Genomic DNA, 16473 nt, shown 5'->3' on the forward strand with positions numbered 1-16473 from the left:
TGAACCCCATAGAGAACCTGTGGTCCCTCATAAAATGTGAGATCTACAGGGAGGGAAACCAGTCCACCTCTCGGAGCAGTGTCTGGAGGCTGTGGTGGCTGCTGCACGCAATGTTGGTCGTAAACAGATCAAACAACTGACAGAATCTATGGATGGAGGCGGCTGAGTGTCATCATAAAGAAAGGGGGATATAGTGGTCACTAATTTTGGGGGGGTTTGTTTTTGCATGCCAGAAATGTTTATTTCTAAATTTTGTAATTTTGTGCAGTTATATTGGTGAAAATAAACAAGTGAGATGGGAATATTTGTTTTTTATTAAATTGCCTAATAATTCTGCACAGTAATAGTTACCTGCACAGATATCCTCCTAAGATAGCCAAATCTAAAAAAAAAAAAAAAACCCACTCCAGCTTCCAAAAATATTAAGCTTTGACATTTATGAGTCTTTTGGGTTGATTGAGAACATAGTCGTTGATCAATAATAAAAATTCTCTAAAATACAACTTGCCTAATAATTCTGCACACAGTGTAGAAGAGGTTTTTTTTTTTGCTAATCCATTTTTTTAGTCTTTTAATTGAACTATGATTATTTGGAAGCGTTTTCCATCAGGAGATGCTTCATATACTTATTTTTTCTCCTATTAGGAATTTTTCCAAAACTTGAAACAGGAAAAAAAAAACTAAAATATAAATAGCAAAGTAATTTTACAGTAGAAATGAAGGGGATGAGTGTTTATAATGGTTTTAAAATGGGGACCCTTTCCAAAAAAAAAAACTCCCACAAAATCCTATTGTGCGCACATTTTAGCAAATATCTAGTTTTATACAGGTCACGTGAGAAGGGACATCGCTTAGCGAGGTTGGGGATTAAAAAATTGGCACAAAGTAAACCAAGAAGGAGGCCGTGGAAAGTTAGAGAACATTGTCCAAAGTTGTAGTAAAGGGATCGTCCATCCAGCGTGAACCACATGAAATCTGCTCCGTTTTCAGCCTGTCCGCTTTCAGTTTACACGGTGTATATAATAGACAGGATTAGTGAATCTTCCCCATGTTTGCACCCAGGATTTTACCACTGGAGTTAAGTGCAGTGCTCATCCGGTTCTGTAGTTATGGTCTATGGTCCCTGAACAAACCTATATATCAAATACTTACAATGAAATCTTTCCAAATTGGTTGAGTCTCTAATAATGCCACTTACAGGAGTCGCAATTTACAGTATATTTATCATCTATAAATCAGATTATAACAAATGCCAATTATCAGTAATACATGATCCATAAGGAAGGACGACAGTGTAAAGACGGACAAAAATCTGCTCTGAATTGTCCCGTTTCCCCTGTTATTCCTACTGGAAATGTATTGGTAAATTGACAAATGGGCGATAGGGTCAGCATTGGGGGCACAGTGTCGGCCTATGTAGGAACATATCCTAATTACAGGCTTTAAATTTAGTTCTACATTTCAAGGAAGAAAAATAGAGGGGCAGCATAAAACATCAATGAGTAGAACAAAAAAAAAATGTGTCAGGAGGGCGTACATGTCCTTATTAATCTGCATAAGGCATAAAGAACCTGGTATACCGTATATGACACCTGAAATGGAAGAACCAGAGAATAAGGTGGACAAGAACACAGTTTATAGCACCATTATGATAAAATGAAAGCTGTAGCTTATGACTGGTGGTTATGATGAGTCCATTGAGATTCATGTTAGTTGTGTTAGGGTCTGTTTCCACGATCAGGAAACGCTGCGTGTCTGACGCTGCATAGAGCCGCAGCGTCAGACACGCAGCGTCCAGATGTTACAGCATAGTGGAGGGGATTTAATGAAATCCCGTCTCCACTATGCGTGGTAACACGCACGCGGCGGCCCTGCGACTCCGGACATGCTGCGCGTCTTTTCAGATCGCAGCATGTCCGTATATCTTGCGGCGACGCAAGATATAGCACAGGGCCCTATGGTGGGGAGCGATGATGCCGGATGTGTGCTGTGAACACATCCGGCGTCATCGCGTCTCCAGAAGGGGGCGGGGCTTACCGCAGAGCGGCTAAGCCGCTCCGACGATACCGCCGGCCATCCTGAACGTGGACACGCAGCCTCAGGGTATGTGTCCACGTGCAGTAAACGCTGCGTGTTTGACGCTGCATAGAGCCGCAGCGTCTAACACGCAGCGTCCAGATGTTACAGCATAGTGGAGGGGATTTAATGAAATCCCGTCTCCACTATGCGTGGTAACACGCACGCGGCGGCCCTGCGACTCCGGACATGCTGCGCGTCTTTTCAGATCGCAGCATGTCCGTATATCTTGCGGCGACGCTGCGTCGCCGCAAGATATAGCACAGGGCCCTATGGTGGGGAGCGATGATGCCGGATGTGTGCTGTGAACACATCCGGCGTCATCGCGTCTCCAGAAGGGGGCGGGGCTTACCGCAGAGCGGCTAAGCCGCTCCGACGATACCGCCGGCCATCCTGAACGTGGACACGCAGCCTCAGGGTATGTGTCCACGTGCAGTAAACGCTGCGTGTTTGACGCTGCATAGAGCCGCAGCGTCTAACACGCAGCGTCCAGATGTTACAGCATAGTGGAGGGGATTTAATGAAATCCCGTCTCCACTATGCGTGGTAACACGCACGCGGCGGCCCTGCGACTCCGGACATGCTGCGCGTCTTTTCAGATCGCAGCATGTCCGTATATCTTGCGGCGACGCTCCGTCGCCGCAAGATATAGCACAGGGCCCTATGGTGGGGAGCGATGATGCCGGATGTGTGCTGTGAACACATCCGGCATCATCGCGTCCCAGAAAGGGGGTGGGGCTTACCGCAGAGCGGCTAGGCCGCTCCGACGATACCGCCGGCCATCCTGAACGTGGACACGCAGCCTTATAGTTGTACAGGGATGAACTGACAGATGGGGTTCAGGTTCTCAGACCTCGTCACAGGGTTATTCTGAGCTCAGAAAGTGATGACATACTGCGACCTCTTCTGGAGAATGAACAGATACGTCTGTACAGGGGTTCCATTTAAGTTTATGGGGTCCACTGCTGTTCCCTGCAGAGGCGGGAGCTCAGGAGCGCAGCCGTTCCCTGCAGAGGCGGGAGCTCAGGAGCGCAGCCGTTCCCTGCAGAGGCGGGAGCTCAGCCGTTCCCTGCAGAGGTGGGAGCTCAGGAGCGCAGCCGTTCCCTGCGGGAGCTCAGGAGCGCAGCCGTTCCCTGCGGAGGCGGGAGCTCAGGAGTGCAGCCGTTCCCTGCGCAGGCGGGAGCTCAGGAGCACTGTCATTCCCTGCACAGCTGGGAGCTCAATAGTGCTGCTGTGTAGGGAAAAAATGTAAAGAGTAAGCCTGAAGTCGCTTTATCCTGCAGAATGGTTTGGTTTCCAAAGGTCAGACCACCAGCAATCACCAACTAATGGCAGATTCTGGCCAGATGTCATCACATAAAAAAAATTATTCCCATTTTAGACTTTTAATTGCACATCCAGAAGATCTGCCTGATAGAGGTGGGTCCCACTGAAGGACCCGAAGCTACCTCATTCCGCTTGTTAAAGCAGCTACTCTCTTAATTGTCTTTTATAATGTGTTCACCCCTGTTTGGAACTTCCATGGAAGTGAATGGAGAAGAGCCACAGAGCGGCCACTTAAATAGGCGAGAGGGGGATTGGAGGACACCTATTCTGGAGATGGAGGGAGACTTGCATCTATCATACATTTATAGCAGATCCAGAGGAATGCCTAAGATGGAATCTCCTTTTATATAGGATCTATGAAAGGCAAAACTCGCAGACCCTCCCCAACAAAATCCCCATACGGCTGAATTCAGTGAAACATGGCCGTGTACAGACTGACTGCCGGTCTCCTGCTGTGAACTGAGCGGCCTTATATATGAGGTTGAGGGTGCAGAGGTTGGGTCCGGACACCGGTGATCAGTCCTTGGGTGTCTGAATGTGGCCTAAGTAGGAAGGCGTCAGTTCCAAAGTGAAATTCAAGGTTTTTGCAAACTGAAAGCTTACAGCACGTATGCTTTTATACATAATATGGCCTCCTGCTTTCCAAACGGAGCTAAGAAGAACATTTAGCACCTAAACGTAGAAGCAAAGCAAAAAGTAGATAAGCCTACAAAAAACAAAAAATTATTATTTTTTTTTCACAAAGTGTCTAACATGTCCGGAAAGATGCAAAATCACCCAGGGAGCACCACTGGGATAAATCTTGAGTCTAGTTTAAAGTGGTTCTCCTCCCTACATCTAAAGAACCAAGGATACATTCTGCATCTCGTCTCTTTCCCTACTGACCTCCATCCTTTTCCCAGCGATCGAGTCTTCTGCAATCCACCATTACTAGCACGATGGCATCGGCAGTTATAAGCCTAACCCTGTGTAGGGGTCTTCCGTGCGCTGAGTGATGGAGACGAGCTGATGCCAGAGGTAATGTTACTAGTGATAAGCAAGTGTGCTGGGATAAGGTATTATCTGAGCATGCTTGTGTGATAATAAAGGGTCTTCGGAGTGCTTGAATAATATGTTTGAGCCCCCGCGGCTCCATGCCTCGTGGCTGTTAGACAATCCCTACATGTGTTGCGGCTGTCAAACAGCCACAAGACATGGAGCTGCGGGGACTCAAACATATTATTCGAGTGCCCTGAAAACACTTATTAACACATGAGCATGCTCAGATAATACCTTATCCCAGCACACTCGCTCATCGCTACTAGTCACTTTTTTTTGGATACGATGGAGGCTGCTTCCATGTCTGAGTTTGGATGGAGCGCTCCTTCATGTGCCACGGCTGGGATGGTTTCCAGCAATTCCACGTAAAATATCTAAAGAAAAGGGAAGTAATATTGTGAATTTACATGAGTTTCCATCTACCAGACCGGAGGTAATTACAGCTCCCATATCTATGGCACATCAGGCCCAAATGCCGGTCTCATTTCGGCGGGGCCGCACTTATCTGTAGAATAGGGGGGGGGGGGGGGGTCTTCCTGACACCCATCCCCCCCACGGTGAGGTGACGACTGGTGCGCTTGCTCAGCTCTTTACAACACGCCGGCCGTATATCTAGCTGGGATCAGTCCTCTCTCCATTCATTCTCCGAGTACAGGACCCACTTTCTGGAGAGAGGTGCAGAAGATGTACATTTATCCAGCGAATGTGCTACAAGTGACTAAGATGGGACTGCCCCTTTAAACAGTGGGGGGAGGGGATGCTACAGATTCAGAAAAACCTGAGTGCTTTCTTTCAGGACCAGCTCCACCACTTTCCACAGGTCGCTTCTGGTATTGCAGTCCAGTATCACGCGAGTGAATAGGTCTGGGATGCAATATCACAAGCAACCTGTGGTCATGAGTGGCGCTATTTTTGGTAAAAGCAGCAATGTATTATAATGTCCAATGCTTTAAATGATTGTTGGCCATCTTAGGATGACACAAAATGGCTGCCTCCACTGCCCAGAGTTAGGTCAATACCTCCGATTGCTTGCACTGAATTGTCTTAAGACACATTTTATCGCTACATGACAGCAACTTATTGCCTGCATTTACACCAGCGGATCCCAGTCCGGTCACCGACCCCCCTAAGGTCTCGTTCAGAAACAATAATGGATGACGGGCCGCAGAGCATCGCAGCAGAATCAGGACTCTGGCGACATCTTGTGGCCGTCGTTAGGTGATGCAGAAGAGCAGCTGGTAAATAAGGCACAGCAGCAGAATAGATCCTAAGATGGCGACGAGCCTTAGATTGCCGCGGAACTCCAGACGACGTCACCCGCTATGTAGGTCGCTTTCACGTTCAGATTGTCGTCCAACTGTAAAAAGTCTGAGAAATGGAGAGAAGACATACTGAGAAAAATAAACATCCGTGGGAACATGTGGTGCCCACTCCTTCTACGTGAAAGGGTTTACCCAGGACTGGAAAACATGGCTGATTTTTCCCAAAATAGCACCACATCTATCAAGGAGAGGCTTCTGGCATTGCAACTCCGTTAAAGGCAATGAGGCTGAACTGCAGTACCCCATGCATCCTGTGGCAAGATGTAGCGCTGTTTTGGAAGAAAGTAGCCGTGTTTTTCTATACACTTAACGGAAGTGTTACATATACAAAGGTGATCAGGGTCATTATAGGTCAGACCTGCATCTGCTCCGAAATCCAGCGTCCCCTTGCGTTGCTGCAGGCCCAGAACTTGCGCTGGGTGAAGAGATGCGGCTTCTAATGCGTCCTCCACTGTGCAGCCTGCCGGGATATTCAGGGTCGCAGCATTAGACCGTTAGCATTATTGGAGTTATTTGAGCAGATATGTGATAGATGACATGGAGGTAAGTAGGGGGAGCTGCAGTATCAAGGCCAGTCTGCCTCCGGCATTACAACCAGCCGCTGTCAATGTGTGATTTCATTTAATCAATATTCCCAGCAGGGAGTCACTACTGGGTCAGTGGAGAAGATTCATTCTCATCACATCCCAGCGTAAGTCCTACAATGCCATAGATCTAGTGGCCAGACGCTGCTGCCAGCATGGATCCAGGCCCGCAGCCCACCCGCGGTAATGTACAGGCTTTTGCTGCACCGCGGTGTGTGCAGAAATGATAAATGTCACATACCTGTGGCTTCATGAAAGTGGCGGACACACATATCCATCGTAGCAATGCTGCCCGCCAGGGTGCGAGTACCTTGAAATGAAAAAAAAATAAAATAAATAAATAATAATAATAATTCACCAGACAATTACACTTCTCTGCATTATAACCTCTAACTTGCCTGTGTAGGAAAAATAAATATCTGGAAACCATCAACAAATCAACAGGCAGGTTGTTTTTTTTTTTGTATTTTTAACCTACTCATCTTAATAATGGTGATGTTCCATCAAGGAAAAAACCTTCTATTTGGCACATGGACATCACAGAGGAGCCAGTAGGGTCAGACATTCAGTACCCCTTTAAGACACAGAGTGGAAAACAACGGCAAAAATAAGCGACCGCACCCGGGGAATGTTCAACAAGATCATGATCACTAAAGATGGTGCAAGTCGATTCGCAGGACCTGGTTCAGCATCCAGGTTGGTAATCTGTGGTCACTGGATGGGAGCCGTGAGAACCGTCTCCTACCTCCTTGCATCCATGGTTCTTGTTATGATTAGCCGGCATGGCGCGATATTATATATGTATCATGCAGCCAATCATGACATTGTGCCAGGCCGGCTAATCAAGAGTGGCATATTCCGCAGCGCTTTACAGTTTGATCACATTATTATCGCTGTCCCCGATGGGGCTCACAATCTAAATTACCTATCAGTATGTCTTGCACCAAGGGGAGAAGAAAACAAAGGAGGAAGAGGTGGGGGGGGGATAGAGACGGAGGAGGAGGACGAGGTGGGGGAGGGAGAGACAGAGGAGGAGGAGGAGGAGGAGGAGGTGGGGGAGGGAGAGACGGAGGAGGTGGTGGGGGGAGGGAGAGACGGAGGAGGATGAGGACGAGGTGGGGGAGGGGAGACGGAGAAGGAGGACAAGGTGTGGGGGAGGGGAGACAGAGGAGGACGACGAGGTGGGGGAGACAACGGAGGAGGATGAGGTGGAGGGAGACAACGGAGAAGGAGGACGAGGTGGGGAGAAAGAGAGGTAAAGGGTGAGAGGAAGGAGCGACAGAGGGAGGGAGAGGGAAAGAGGGAGACAAAGATTTCAACTCCAAAGTTTGAGTCGCCATTGATTTCTATGGGATTCAGGTTCAAGTTCACGGAGAGTTCTGGTCCCGAACCAAATTTTGGGCTAAAGTTTGGTTGAACCCGAACTTATACGGGTCTGCTCATCCCTACTCACCAGCTACATAAGCATCAAGTCCGTCTATCAGTATTTCCTGCTGACCCAGGGTGTGTCGGCCCGGTCCAAGCCCCATGGCTGTGATGGCATCTGTCACTAGCACCAGACCTAGAATGCACAAAAAAACAACAACTCACTAATCCCATGTATTTTACAAACCCCAACTAAAGGGCACAGCACAATATGCTGTTTAGTCCTTGCCAGTGTACGCCAGACATACCATGAGGGTGGGCACGATGGGCGATCCTTAAAGCAGCAGGATTAGTGTGTATTCCATCTGCAATCATCCCATAATAAACCGTCCTCCCAGCCGGGATCTGATCACTTGTCAGTAAACCCACAATCCCAGGGTCCCGGTGGTGAAACTGAAAACATGAAGAAAAAAAAATATTTGCTACTTTAGTACATGTGTATTGATTGAAGCAAGGTATAATAGGGCGGGCATGGCTGATAACAGGGAACAACAGAATGCATTCAACTACAGAGCAACCAGAAATAAAAGGGGTCATTCAAAAGAGGTTTAGATACGTGGCGATCACTCAAGACGTGGCAGGCGTCTGCGGATGTGGCGGCACCTATTGAGGCAGAAGTAAACTATGGAAAAGTAAACAACATAACAAGAAAAATAAATGAAACCCCAGAATTATGTTTTTTTGCTCGCACAACACTGCAGTAAGAAGCGATCAAAACATTGTATCTACCCCAAAATGGCATCAATAAAAACGTCAGCTCAGGGCGCCAAAAAAAAATAAGTCCTCACCCAACTTCATATCCCAAAAACTGAAAACGTTATACGTCTCGGAAAATGGCGACACAAGCTACATTATTTTATTTATTTATTTTTTTTACAAACTTCCAAAAATTTTTTACCAATTAAATAAATTTAAAAAAACTATACGTTTGGTATCTGCATACTCGTACTGACCTGAAAAATCATAGTTCCAGGATAGTCCCGGGTCAGCTTTATCATATAGTGAACATGATAAATAATAAACTCAAAAAGCAATTGTGGAATTGCACTTTGTTTTTTGCAATTTCCAATGTATTTGGAATTTTGTTCCTTTGCTTTTAACTGCACCACGTGATAAAATGGATGGTGTCATTCAAAAATACAACTGGTCCCGCTAAAAACGAGATCTCACAAAATATACATACATATACATATATATATATATATATATATATATATATATATATATATATATATATATATATATATATATACATATATATATATATATATATATATATACATATATACATATATACATATATATACATATATATACATATATATACATATATATACACATATATATATATATATCTACTAGATTGTGGCCCGATTCTACCGCATCGGGTATTCTAGAATATGCATGTCCCCGTAGTATATGGACAATGATGATTCCAGAATTCGCAGCAGACTGTGCCCGTCGCTGATTGGTCGAGGCAACCTTTATGACATCATCGTCGTCATGGCAACCATTATGACATCTACGTCGATACTGTGTCCGTCGCTGAATCAGAAACGTGGGATTTCTACGTCCTTTATGACATCATCATCGCTGTGCTCGTTGCTGATAGGCCTCGACCAATCAGAGGCAGGGGATGTCTACGTCCTTTATGACATCATCGTCGCTGTGCCCGTCGCTGATTGGTCGAGGCCTTGCGGCCTCGACCAATCAGACGCGGGATTTCTATGTCGATGCTGTGCCTGTTGCTGATTGGTCGAGGCCGCCAATCAGAGACGTGGGATTTCCAGGACAGACAGACAGACGGAAAAACCCTTAGACAATATATATATATATATATATATATATATATATATATATATATATATATATATATATACATATACACATATACATATATACATATACATATATATATATATATATATATACACACACACATCATGAAGGGGTTAAGTAATGAAAACAATATGGCGCTCGCATGATTGGCATGAGCATATTTTCCACATGGGGGGCTATGACCAATCATAATTTACCCCTGCAGAGACTGCTGGCTTTGTCCATTTTGGCATGACGAAAGGTGGGCCAATGGACAACCCCTTTAAATGACAATCTGGCATACGGCTATGGCAGACATATAATGAAGTGGCAACAATCCACCTACCGGCAGCATGGCGTTAAAGAGATGTGTGATGAACGAGGCGCCAGACTTGACGGCATCTTCAGCCTGAGATAAATTGGCCACAGAGTGGCCTGGAGACAGTGGAGATGAGACGTGATATGGCGGTAGTATTTCTTATAGATCGTTCTGTAATGTAATGGAAGAAGACCGCACGCACCTAAGGAGACGCAGATCCCGCGCTTCACCAGCTCCTTGATCACCTCCTCGCTCTTTCCCATCTCGGGGGCAATCGTGACAATGCTGACTTTATCCAGAGATCCGTAGGTGTTCAGGAGCTCAGGGAATCCCCCCTTACAGAAGGAGCGCAGGCAGTGCTCAGGGTGGGCTCCCTTCTTCTCAGCGCTGATGTAAGGACCCTCTAGGTGGAGACCTGCCGACCGGTAAGATTATAGGTGACGTTAAGCGACAAACATAATACATAGATCACCATAAGGAATGGGAACTATGGGAGAAAGAAAATTGTGCCACCTTTGTGCTGCCTCTGATACTGCTGGTCATCTCCATAGAAGTCAATGGGGCTGAGCTGCAATATCAGGGACAACCTTTTGATGCATTGCCCGCCTTTCCTAATCCAGTACAGGTTTCAAGAAATACCAGGCTTTAACTTCACCCGGGTTTGGAAACTGTGATCTAGGTAAATTAGGAGTTTGATGTATCATTACCCAACACTCCGGCACCCTCTGGTCCACCATCTCTTACAGAAATCTGGGGAAGCACCTATGGCGGGGAAAATTAAAAAAAAGAAAAAAAAAAGGAATAATTTGTATTATTTTTATTGCAAATAAAAAGAATCTCTCACAGCGACATTTAGGTGGCAAGATCAGGTGATCATTTATGGCGCCTATCGCCCTCCCTCAGTCAAAGGTTGGGCTTCATAGGAGATAGTCATTTCTACTATATATACACTGCAGTTGCAGTATATAGAACAAGCGATCAAAGGGAGCTCAAGTCGCCTGGGGGAGGCAAAGGAGTCTTAAAAAAAAATAAAAAATGTATCAAAAAATATGTTTATATAAAATATTTAAAAAAATATATAAAAATAATTGTACTGAAAACAGTCTTTTTCTTAATTTACAAATAAAAAAAAAAAAAATTATATATATATATATATATATATATATATATATATATATATATATATATATATATATATATATATATATATATATATATATATATATATATATATATATTTGGGATTCCTGTATCCTTAAAACACTAGAGTATACAGCGGAAGGTCAGGTCCAGCACCGAGAGTTGTTTTTTTTTTTTTTTTATTATTATTGGCAGATACCCCAGTATCAATGGTCACAAAATAAAAGCACTGGCCATAAAATCATACAGGCACATGATAATTCCTGTGAGACGGGCAAGGGTCGGCCTTCCGTGCAGCACGGGTAATTATTACTGTGTTAACACATACCTAGGGCTAGAACTATAAAGGAAACCAATACATTGCCCCATTGGTGGTGATATCTGTCCGTGGCTGCGCCACATGGAAATATACTACATAGGAATAGAGTAAAATAAATGAGATCCAATACATGGGCGACGGAATTAAATCTCCGCACGGTTTGTATCCTCAGACCGGCAGAAAACCTCGTACCTTGTAGTAGACGGATGAGGGTGAGGTGACGATGGTCGGACAGAAGGAGGTCACACCGTGCGGCAGGATATTTCGAGCCACCAGAGATATCCCTGATCCAGTGTCATCCGTTTCCTGGGAAAAATCCACGCCAAACCCCCCTAGAAAGGAAGAAAAACACAGAAAGGAAGGAAAGCGGTGTCTGAACAGTCACAACCTTCTGGCCGCAAGAGATAAAGCGCGAGAGCCGACCCCGTCCCAATATTTATGGTTGTTCCACCTGTAAAATGTGCGGAATTAACTAGGATAGATGTATCCAAGAAAGTCCGCATTCACTGAAAGCAAGCTGAGATCCTGAGCATGGGATGGGATTGCGATTTTACATATTTGCAGAATTTTGCATTACACAATGACTTAAAGGGTCTTGGTGGCACCGCTGATTTCTGCATTGGTAGGTGAGCGGTGCCCGATACCCGCCGATCGTGCGTGCTTCCCAGTAGGCATCTGTAGACGTGACGCCATTAGAGCCACTCACCTCCCAATGTGAAAGTGAAGGCTTCCGGAATAACCCCTAACATACATTTATGCCACAGGGTGCGTGGTGTACGGAGCGGGCCGAGGAGCTGTGACTGGTCCGTATCAAGTAGATCCCGACTGTGCTAAACAGCCGGCATCTGTCTATGACAGCAGCAACCAGAGCCAGCTCCAATCACAGCTGTTCAACCATTTAGATGTTGCTGTCAATCACTGACTGTGGCATTTATATTATAGCAAGTGCGAAGAGCTGATGGATTAAAGGGGTTGTCCACTACTCAGACAATCCCTTCTCAATCCCCATGTAAAATAATAACACCTATTGGGATTGGCTCTCCTGGAGATTGCGTGACATTTTTATGTCACGCGATCCCTGAGGCCAATCAGCGCTGGCTTCACTCACTCACCCCATCTTAGTACAAATCAAAAAGATCCAGAGGAAGGCAAGTATAAGTGTTATTACTTTACAAGGGGAAAACGGGTTGAGCATTGGGCAACCCCTTTATCAAAGCAATGGCTGCCATCACCTTGGTATGTCTGTTAAGCCAAGCCATAGACTCGCCTTCACCAAGACCATCATTTACAGCGCATACTCCTTAACCTTGTTCAAAAATTAAAAAATATTTGATATTGCCGTGTTCATAAAAGTGCAATCTTTCAAAATATTAAATTATTTAAGCTATAAAATGGTGAATTGAAAAATGGAAGCACCAAAATTGCCGTTTATTAATCGCTTCCCTTTCCTCTCCCCCACAAAAAAGAAATAAAAAAAAAATGCAAGAAAATGTGATCAAAACCTTGTACGAACTCCAAATCAGTATCAATAAAAAAAAAAACAAGCTCTCACGCAGAAACTAAAGCCCATACGGCTCAGTAGGCGTCTAACTGAAAAAAAAAAAAAAAAGAAAACAATTATGCAACTTGGAAGAAAGGGAGGGGAAAAAAAAAAGAAAAAGGAGTGATGCCGAGCTGTAGGCGACCCGCCTGTACAGGGATGGAGCACTACACGGACACTGTGGCCCCTACAATAATAATTGGCCTATCCTAGCGTTAGAGGATAGGAATATCCCTTTAAGTATTTCTTGGCCATCTCTCCCACAGCCCGGATCGTATGATCTTACTATGAGCCGCCTCCGCCGTGTACATCACCTAATGAGAGTCTCATCTAGGCGACAGTCTCTTACCATTGATCTGGAGGTCAATAAATCCGGGGGCAATGATCCTCCCCCGACAGTCCACCTGGACATCGGCTGCACCTTTCTCATCAAAGAAAAGTTTTTCGGGGTTAAGAATCTTCCCTTGTCGCACCCAGAGATCCTCCCTGTGAGAGAAGGGACAGATATCAGCTCAGGTGACCAGATCTAGTCCTCGTAGCACCCACAGAGGAGAGAAGATCACCTGATCCCTGTAGTAACGAGGCCCAGCGCACCTGACGCCTCAGTAAGGCTGGGGTTATGCGGTGACTTAGCAAAGATAGCTGTACGCCGCTGCTACAGGTGACAGATCGCAACCCGCACGGTACCGCAGCAAGCAAGTCACAAAAATTGAAAATGTTTGCAACTTGCTTGCTCAGGCCTTGCGGGTCGCATTACATCGCATCTATGGCCACAGTGGCTGTACGAGTAGCCGCATGCGAAGGCAATATGGCTACAGTGGCTGTACGAGTAGCCGCATGCGAAGGCAATATGGCCACAGTGGCTGTACGAGTAGCTGCATGCGAAGGCAATATGGCCACAGTGGCTGTACGAGTAGCCGCATGCGAAGGCAATATGGCTACAGTGGCTGTACGAGTAGCCGCATGCGAAGGCAATATGGCTACAGTGGCTGTACGAGTAGCCGCATGCGAAGGCAATATGGCCACAGTGGCTGTACGAGTAGCTGCATGCGAAGGCAATATGGCTACAGTGGCTGTACGAGTAGCCGCATGCGAAGGCAATATGGCTACAGTGGCTGTACGAGTAGCCGCATGCGAAGGCATTATGGCCACAGTGGCTGTACGAGTAGCCGCATGCGAAGGCAATATGGCCACAGTGGCTGTACGAGTAGCCGCATGCGAAGGCAATATGGCTACAGTGGCTGTACGAGTAGCCGCATGCGAAGGCAATATGGCTACAGTGGCTGTACGAGTAGCCGCATGCGAAGGCATTATGGCCACAGTGGCTGTACGAGTAGCCACATGCGAAGGCAATATGGCTACAGTGGCTGTACGAGTAGCCGCATGCGAAGGCAATATGGCTACAGTGGCTGTACGAGTAGCCGCATGCGAAGGCAATATGGCTACAGTGGCTGTACGAGTAGCCGCATGCGAAGGCATTATGGCCACAGTGGCTGTACGAGTAGCCGCATGCGAAGGCAATATGGCCACAGTGGCTGTACGAGTAGCCGCATGCGAAGGCAATATGGCTACAGTGGCTGTACGAGTAGCCGCATGCGAAGGCATTATGGCCACAGTGGCTGTACGAGTAGCCGCATGCGAAGGCAATATGGCCACAGTGGCTGTACGAGTAGCCGCATGCGAAGGCAATATGGCCACAGTGGCTGTACGAGTAGCCGCATGTGAAGGCAAAATACACAACAAGCTGCAGCTCCAATCAATGCAGATTTTGCTGTGGATTCACGGCAGAGATGCAGCAAGGTCTGCAGGCGATATGCTGCCATGTCTGTACGTCCCCTTAGGAAGGGACTGCAGATGAGATATTTGCACTGGCCTGGTCCTGTGTCCAGTCCGCTCCCCCACGGCAGACGGCCTCCATTTCTGCATCTGGGGCTCTTCCTAGGCCTCACACAATACCAAGACCGACTGCCATGGAGGACCGGACTGGACTAGGGTGGTGCGAATTGAACTGCTCACCTCTAGCAGGGACAGGTGTGAACGGGGACAACCTCTGTACCATAAAATTTACACAATCGGCCTTTTTCCTGCTTTTCCAAATATTCAATTGCAAGATTAAAGGAATTTTACTGCAGGCAGCACATTTACGTTGACTGAAGCCGACCATCGTACCCACTTTTTAATACAGATTATTATTTTTTTTTAAATAAAATTACCTAAAAATCTCGCCACAGACCATAATATAGTATCCATGGTGACAGATAAATGATTACACCTAAAGCAAAGGAAAAGGGAGGAGTTTCCTCACAAACAACCAATCAGATTCGGCCTTACATTTCGTTAAGGCGCAATTATAAATTAAAGCAATGTTCTGATAGGTTGCCAAGGGTTTGGTAAGCGTTCTGATAGGTTGCTTCACTTTTGATTGGACATGTTTTGCGAGCCCGCAGGTCACTCACCATTGTAGTTTATGGTCTCTGAGGATCCGGCAGTTCCTGAATTGGACGATGGGGGCGTCAGACACGGACTTATTGGAAGGCATCGCTGAGCATCAATCTACCGGCCCGTGCCTCCGCCTTCCCTCATCCTCCCCTCGCCCAACCTTTCACTCGCTGGGAGGAAGAAAAATAAAAGCTGAGTCAGTCACGTGAGCCCGAGTCACATGACAGGACATCCGTGCGGCCGCCACGTGACATGCGGCATCACCGCGGCCATCTTGAGAAGGTCAGATAAGCCATGTTGAGAAGGTCGCTTTGCTCAATTTAACCCTTCCAATAGATTTACGTCTTTTGTAGGAACAGGAAATATTCTGGGTTATAATCTGCTCCTTATTTATGTTTTCTAAAACTTTTAGCTATAAAATTGGGAAACCAAGCCCTCTTTATAGGTCTATTGCCCATTGACGCCCCTTTATGTGGGCTAGTGCAGGGGTCCCCAACTCCAGTCCTCAAGGCCCACCAACATGTCATGTTTTCAGGATTTCCTTAGTCTTGCCCCGGTAATAATTGCATCACCTGTGCAATGCAAAGGAAATCCTGAAAACATGACCTGTTGGTGGGCCTTGAGGACTGGAGTTGGGGACCCCTGGGCTAGTGCATAGGAACTGTGATGGTTGGGTGGTCTTCTGTGGATTATGCACCTGGTGTATCTATGTTGGGATGTTTTTATGTAAAATCTGCTCTGATCTACAGTAAACCACTGCCATGGCTTTAGTGTTGTGCGGTATTATTAGACCGGGTTCACACACGGCACCAGCTGGGTATGGCGGTCTTTTTTTTCCCTTTAGTTTGTTTTACAAACTTTTCATATGTATATACAGTATATATGCACTGCTCAAAAAAAATAAAGGGAACACTAAAATCCCACATCCTAGATATCTCTGAATGAAATATTCCAGTTGCAAATTTTTATTCATTACACAGTGGAATGTGTTCAGAACAATAAAACCTAAAAATGATCAATGTAAATAAAAATGAATATCCCACGGAGGTCTGAAGTTGGAATGATATTCAAAATCAAAGTGGAAACTCAAATTACAGGCTGATGCTCAGTAGCGTGTGTGGCCTCCA

General features: G+C 45.9%; 1 protein-coding gene across 1 annotated transcript; it reads right to left on the minus strand.

The window, feature by feature from the left end:
• Positions 1-1203: 1203 nt before the first annotated feature.
• On the minus strand, positions 1204-15571 carry AMDHD2 (amidohydrolase domain containing 2). Its single transcript, XM_069734416.1, has 11 exons — positions 15364-15571; positions 13257-13393; positions 11560-11699; positions 10616-10670; positions 10111-10323; positions 9936-10024; positions 8020-8164; positions 7800-7907; positions 6588-6656; positions 6121-6222; positions 1204-5808 (listed from the first exon to the last, which is right to left on the minus strand). Exons 1-11 carry the CDS (start codon positions 15444-15446, stop codon positions 5726-5728), a joined length of 1224 nt encoding a protein of 407 aa, XP_069590517.1. The 5' UTR covers positions 15447-15571; the 3' UTR covers positions 1204-5725.
• Between the last annotated feature and the right edge of the window lie 902 nt (positions 15572-16473).

Source organism: Ranitomeya imitator, chromosome 7, assembly GCF_032444005.1.
Source record: "Ranitomeya imitator isolate aRanImi1 chromosome 7, aRanImi1.pri, whole genome shotgun sequence".
Classification (NCBI taxonomy): domain Eukaryota; kingdom Metazoa; phylum Chordata; class Amphibia; order Anura; family Dendrobatidae; genus Ranitomeya; species Ranitomeya imitator.